Source organism: Lactuca saligna, chromosome 4 (genome assembly GCF_052625555.1).
Source record: "Lactuca saligna cultivar CGN05327 chromosome 4, ASM5262555v1, whole genome shotgun sequence".
In the NCBI taxonomy this organism is placed as follows: Eukaryota; Viridiplantae; Streptophyta; class Magnoliopsida; order Asterales; family Asteraceae; genus Lactuca; species Lactuca saligna.
In genome coordinates this window covers 141,646,827-141,653,603 of record NC_136420.1, presented here as the reverse complement: position 1 = coordinate 141,653,603, position 6,777 = coordinate 141,646,827, and the positions used below count along the sequence as shown (strand labels likewise).

The following is a 6,777-nucleotide window of genomic DNA, read 5'->3' as shown; positions in this document are numbered from 1 at the left end:
ACTTTAATTATTTTATCCTTTCACTAAAAATCTTGAAATTTCTTGGTTCAAATTTTAAACAGAAATAAACGTCATTAAACTCTATAAATAACCAATTATTTGCCACAAACAATGACGTAAACATTGTTTTGAACTCGTCATTGTCCATATAATCTCTTTCTCACACAAATTAATGTTACAAGTATGATAACATATTTTAATTATGTGTTGAATACATTATTATAATCTATCTAAAAATAGGTTAAAGTGAAACCCAGTGTTATTTTTATATGGTCACTTTTTGTTTTACACATGAATGGTTAAAGTGAAGTTGTGATCATAGAAGATTAGAAGTGAATCCAAAGAAAAACAAATTAAAAAATGCATTTCTTCCTGCTTTTGAACTCCAAAATATAAATTTATTGACTTTTGCAGTAATTGATCCACGAAAGAATTGTTTATAGACGTTTAAGATTTAAGGATAAAACTGATGATTTTCTCTAGAATTCATATAATTTCACAAAACCTACTATTGTATTTATTTTTTTGCCATCCGTTAATAATTTCTTATAAAAGCATAACAATTTATTTTCATTTAACCTACTTTTAGGTAGATTGTAATAAAATGGTCGCCATATAATGTGAATATCTTATAATAGTTATCACATATTTGTGTGAGAATTGAAGTACATAGACAATAATGAGTTCAAATTGATGCTAAAATCATTTTTTTGTGGCAAAAAATTGGTTATAGAAGACTCATCCTTAGTTTTAGATAGATTAATGACGTTTATTCATATTCATAATTTCAACCAAAAATTTTTAAATTTTTGTGAAAAGATAGTAGTTGAAGTAAAAAAGTAGGATTTTTTTTCGTAAACTGACGTAAATAATGAGATTTTCATAAAACTTGGATCTTTTTCATAAATCGAATCAAAATATTGAAATTTTTCTGAACATTTCCATAGCAAATGTGATTAACCAAAAATGTGATATTAAGATCTACCTAACACGATGTATTAAAAATTTAATAAAAGAAAGAAATGAAAAAATTAGTTAACGTGTGATTAAGACAAAAATAATTTGTATATAAAGATTTCTGGTTATTTTTAAACCCGTCTTGAAACTATCTCAGCACAATATATTGTTTTGCATCGGTTTCGGTTAGGTACTTTTTTTTTTTTTTGCGATCAAATGATCAATCTCAGCCGGTATTGTTTTTTGGTACCTTATAATTTTTTTTTGGGATGCTAAATCTATCTTTTTAATCATGTCTAGTAGGATTAATTTGTGCGCCTCTATTTCTACACGAGCCATAAATTTTTAATCGTACCAAAAACTTTATCCGTTTTCAGTCGTATTCTTATCATTCGACCAAACTAAACAGTAGAGTTTTTGTAAGTGTGACATTATGCTAAAAACAAACCCATTTGATATTTCTCTAAACCTAACACCCATGTAAAAAAGACATTCTTGTTATTACATATTACAAAAACTACTTATGCATATAGGGAAATAATCTTGTTTTATTGTTTGCATTTCCGTTTATTTATCACTCTTTATCATAAACTGCATCTTTTTGACACATTGCCTTCAGTGAAATGCTAATGCTTCAAAGAGGCGATCACTCAACTTTTCTGATCACTTGCAAAGGGAAGCCAGTACTCGACGTGGCGGCTTTAGTAGTGGTCTCCGGCCATGAAGAACCATCAAATTATTAATAAGCAGAACATCGCCTTTCTTCCATGGTATCGTAACACACTCTTCTTCCACAATCTTGAAGTAGTCTTCCACAGCATGATCAGGCACAGGGTCGCCATTACCGATCTGCACCGTTTTACCCCCGGCGCTACTAAACGTTTTGCCCGAAGGGTCACTGTAAGTAACTGCAATAGTGTTGAACCATGTATTCCGGCGACTCTCTTTGTCAAACCTGATGGCTGGCAGTGGAGTTGATGTAAGTTTAACAGCATTCCCAATCCATTCCAGCTTTAGCCCAAGCTTTGCTGCCCTGTCAATGGAGGAATCTTTTGAGCCATGCAACTTTGGATAAAGTTGGTGAACATTACTTGTATATTACATTATGGGGTGTAATGTAAATTGTGAAGAAAATAAACATACCTTTCCTCAGCAACACTCTTGTCTTCGGTGTTGAATTTTGACTTCCAATTACGACCGGTGAAAGATGATGGATCGTCTTCACCGTAGATTATGTCTGAATACATCACTCCATGCTCCTCCAGTTGCATAACGAACTCAGGGTGTCTCTCTTTCATCTTTTCGTATATGATATGACTCAAAACTATCGGAGTTTCTCCCCCTTCTCCTGGTTCTTCGTCACAATAGAAAAATACCTTGGTGGGGAAATCAGGAGCCTGTAAATGCATGAACATGTGAGCACAAAAAAAAAATCTTTTGCTAAAATGTTTAATAAAGAAGTGCGAAAGCTTTGAGCTGAATGAAGTCGTAGTCTCGAACGAAATGATGCTGAATTAACATAAAGTGCCAATTAAGCTAGCCAATTAGGTTCGCCAACTGTTATCATGAAAAGCAAGATTCATATAATCGAGAAATTTACGTAAGACATCTCGTGATGGAAAGGAATTCCAATATGGGGAGGAGATTCATTTGCGGTGTAAACACGGCCAACGACCTTCGTCCGAGGGGCTACGCCTCCGAAGTAGGGAAATTCAACGTAGGAGAAAGCATTGACAACTTGATCGAAGTCAGAAGGTGAGGCGACAGGGAAGCCTCGGAAAAGAATAGCACCGGTTTTCTGGAGAAGAGACTCCAGCCATACCTTCTGAGCTCCAATCGCTTCTTTAAAATCATGGAGTTCTTCAACTGCAGTAGAATCAGTGTTATGGTTTGGGGATAACACCGCTGGGAAAAGAACACCATCGTCCTGGGTTTTTTGCTGTGGTAACTTTACATCTTGGAAGAATTTTCCGGTGACAGCTGCTACCACTTTTTGAGAAGATTGACGTTTTGTATACTGGTGCTTCATATAGATATAGTTCCTTTGATGTATGTTTGATGTCTTTTTCTCTACGTAGTAACTATGGTACTTAGGCCAGCCTCCTGCTGGTTGTATCTTCATCATTTTGTTTATTTTAGTATACATATCCGCCCCTCTAAGACAATGTATTCCTGTGGTTGATTCTGACTCCATGGACTATTATCCCGGGATGATATATATACCCTTCATAATGATAATATGTTATGATTACATCATATAACTATTTAAGAGTCCGTTTATAAGAGTCCCACGTACTTATCAGAGGTCCTTTATAATGGGTCCCATGTATTTATTACATATTTTACAAATAGTTTTCCATGGTAAAAAAAATTTATGTTTAGGTCTTTAGGATGCTAAACTGTAAATTTGGTGCCTATGGTTATAAAAAAAAATATGGATAGAGTCCAAAAAAATTTCAACTTGAATCATTGGTTTAAAATCCAATTATTTTTTTGTTTTTGGTTCCTAGAAAAGTTGAAATGACCTTTTTACCCTTTTACTTTTATTTTTGAATTTATTTACTATATTTTTAACATTTAAAAAAAGAAAAAGAAAAAATAAAATGGCCAATATTCAATCCACTGCTAACCATGCTCTCTTTTTTACATTCTTCATATCTTTGACCCCCCCCCCCCCCCACCCACACACACACATTCTCCTTCCTACCACCGCTATTGCTGTCTTCATCCCTTCACTTTCTCTATGTTAAGCACATTAACCTGCAAAACTTACCTATGTTCTTCACGTTCTTCACAACCACTGATCAAATATCAAAACACAAAAAACACTTCACATGTACTACACCTACCTGCAACATAAACAAAAACCCACCCTGTCTTGTATCTCCCTCTCTCTCTTAGATCTGCAAAATCTTTTTTACAACACAATTAATATGATCAATGACTACACTAAAATATCATGGAACGGTAGGAGGTTAATCTAAACCATCCATGCTAGAAACCAACCTGTAACATTTTTTGTAGCTATTCAACCTCTCCGGAAAATGGTAGAAATTGATCTCTAAGATATGAAGCACAAAAAAAAAATATGAGATGTATCACAACAATAGGGAAGAAGTAAAAAACCCGATTCCCACCCCAGCCTGTTTCGGTCTCTGCCTCCTCCATTCCCTCCTCTACTCTCCCGTTGTTGGTTACCCAAACACCAACAAACAACCGAAGAGAATTGGATATGCTCAAGATGCAAGTCCTAAAGTAGAATCTTCGTTTTCAACCTCTACATACCTACTAGTTGCGGGCTCTGGTCAATCGTTAATTTATCCATATTCTTTTCGATCGATTACTTTTGTTATATGCTCCTTGGAAAACACCACCAGCTCCTCCCTCATTTGCATCATGTACATTGCTTGGGGACAACGAAATGGGTCGGTGTTGGAATCTCAACTTTCTTGTTGGTTCTGATTTTAGTGTGTTTTGGTTTGTGGTTAGGTGAAGAAGTGGTGAAGTGAAGGAGTTTGATGGGTATCATGTTCCAAATTGGGGATACAAGGCAGAAAAAACGGGATAGAGAGAGAGAGAGAGAGAGAGAAAGAGAGAGAAAGAGAGAGAGAGTGTGTGTGTGTGAGAGAGAGATACAGATGAGGGTACATATAGTGTAGGTAAGCCACTTTCTTTTTTCTTTTTCATTTTTTTAAATATTAAAAAAAGTAAAGAAATTCAAAAATAAAATTAAAAGGGCAACAAAGTCAATTCAACTTTTCTAGGGACTAAAACCACAAAAAGAATTCGATTTTGGACCAGTGGTGCAAGTTGAAAAGATTTTGGACTATATCTACATTTTTTTAATAACCACAGGGACTAAATTTGCAATTTAGTCCTTTCATGTCTCTTCCGGATTCAAAGTGTGTGGAATTCAAGGTATACGTATTTTTCCATTAGATAGAGAAACGGATAGTTGGGCTTCGATCCTTGGATATGAAGGAGGATCCCTTCCATTCAAGGACATGGGTGTTCGAGTGGTACCAACATGAATGTCATTGGAAAAGCGCAGCCACAGACCCACAACTGTAAATAATATTGTGGAATAAAACTTCATTTTTTAGGAAATTGTGTTAAAAGTGTCAATATATTTGGAAAAGTTTATTTTAGTGTCAATTTTTTTTAAACATAAAATTCACCATTTGTTTCATTTTGGCTAAAATTAACAAAAAGATTTTTTTTTTCTTTTAAGGGAAGAGTGAGCCACTCCCTCCGAACCCACTGAACCCACTGTTACATCAATTTTTGTTTTTTTTCTTCATCTTCCCCAACCTACAACACACAGAAATCCTATCTTTCTCAACCCACTCAATTAAAAAAAATACAAAACAACTAAGGTACATATTTTAAAACACATGGTACAAGAGAAAATGAGAGAGATAAAGCAGAGAGATGATGAAGTGGGTTAGTGAAACCAATTAAACAGTCCGTTGAAATGGGAGTGATACCGATGGTAACTCTATTGTCAATTAAGATTTTACCTTGATTATTTTGTATTTTTTAATTGAATGGGTTGAGTGAGTGCAAAAAGATAGGGTTTCCGTGTGTTGTGGGTTGGGAAATATGAAAAAAAAAATGATGTGACAGTAGGTTCAGTGGGTTGGGAGGGAATGACTCCCTCCTCCCTAACATGAAATTATATATTATCGTATAAAATCAAATAATTGAGAATTTTCTGTTCAAAAAATAAAATTTGGGACTAAAACGAAACCTTTTCGAAAATATTGAGATTTTTATAACAATTTTCCTACATTTTTCCAGTCTTGAATGAACATTTGAGGATGCAAACAAATAGGGTATTTCCACTTACAACAAAACACCCCCAATGCAAGTTATATGATAAATATAGCGGTCTAGAACAATAATTAATCAACCAATACAAGACATTATAATTTTAGTGTGGAAACCTCTAAGAAAATGATAATATAACCACTGGACTATTAAAACCTCTTCAAATCCACTATCACAAATATTTGAGGAATACAAATTCTTCTCTAGATATACTAGAGGCGTACAATAACCATCATATACTTGGAACTAAATCACATCAAATATATGGAATAAAATCAGCAAAAGAGAAAGGATGAGATCACCAAAAAGTGTTGATGATTTCCAGTAAATTATGAAACACTGCAGGTATACCTTCAAAAACAAAGAAAACGGACCGTTGGATCTCCAGTAAATTACGAAACACTGCAGGTATATCTTCAAAAATGGGAATTGAAAAAAAGAACCTCTCCTTTTTCTTCTTACTCTCTATTTGGTGGTTGTGAATTTGTTCTTCCTATATAACTTAAGGGCAATAAGTAAAAAATATATGTGGGCTAAATAAGAAATGAGCTACAAATCAACTTGGGCTATCTATTCACGGGTTAAAAACCCATAAAAAACCCAACAATTCTCCCTCTTTTTGGCCTATGAGGAAGAGTTCTCCATCCCAGCGACCAAACAACATATCTTCAACTTCTCACTTACTAAAGCTTTAGTTAACATATCAGAACCATTATCATCAGTATGAACTTTCTCAAGTTCAAACAAGTTGTCTTCAATACATATCGAATCTAATGATACCTCACATCAATATTATTTGTTCTTTTGTGAGAATTCTTAGCAAGGTGAATAACACTTTGACTATTATAAAGAACCAAATACTTTTTTTTTGTAACATCCGTTTTTCAAAATGGTTTAACTAAAGACTTAAAAAGATCACAGATGAAGTTTTTTGGGAAAAACTCTACACCACGATGTGGCATGGCTTAAATAAGTATGTCCTCCTGATGA

The 6,777-nt window shown here is 34.2% G+C and overlaps 1 protein-coding gene across 1 annotated transcript; it reads right to left on the bottom strand.

The window, feature by feature from the left end:
* Positions 1-1,361: 1,361 nt before the first annotated feature.
* Positions 1,362-3,177, bottom strand: LOC145038841 (clavaminate synthase-like protein At3g21360). Its single transcript, XM_078987073.1, has 3 exons — positions 2,558-3,177; positions 2,101-2,354; positions 1,362-1,990 (listed from the first exon to the last, which is right to left on the bottom strand). Exons 1-3 carry the CDS (start codon positions 3,149-3,151, stop codon positions 1,621-1,623), a joined length of 1,218 nt encoding a protein of 405 aa, XP_078843199.1. The 5' UTR covers positions 3,152-3,177; the 3' UTR covers positions 1,362-1,620.
* Positions 3,178-6,777: the final 3,600 nt, after the last annotated feature.

Bases quoted from the DNA above. Each gene is read 5' to 3' on its own strand.
- LOC145038841 (XM_078987073.1), bottom strand. From the start codon at position 3,151: ATGGAGTCAGAATCAACCACAGGAATACATTGTCTTAGAGGGGCGGAT. The intron at 2,355-2,557 runs GTAAATTTCTCG...ATGCATTTACAG, and splicing joins TCCATCACGAGATGTCTTAC to GCTCCTGATTTCCCCACCAA. The intron at 1,991-2,100 runs GTATGTTTATTT...CTCCATTGACAG, and splicing joins AAGAGTGTTGCTGAGGAAAG to GGCAGCAAAGCTTGGGCTAA.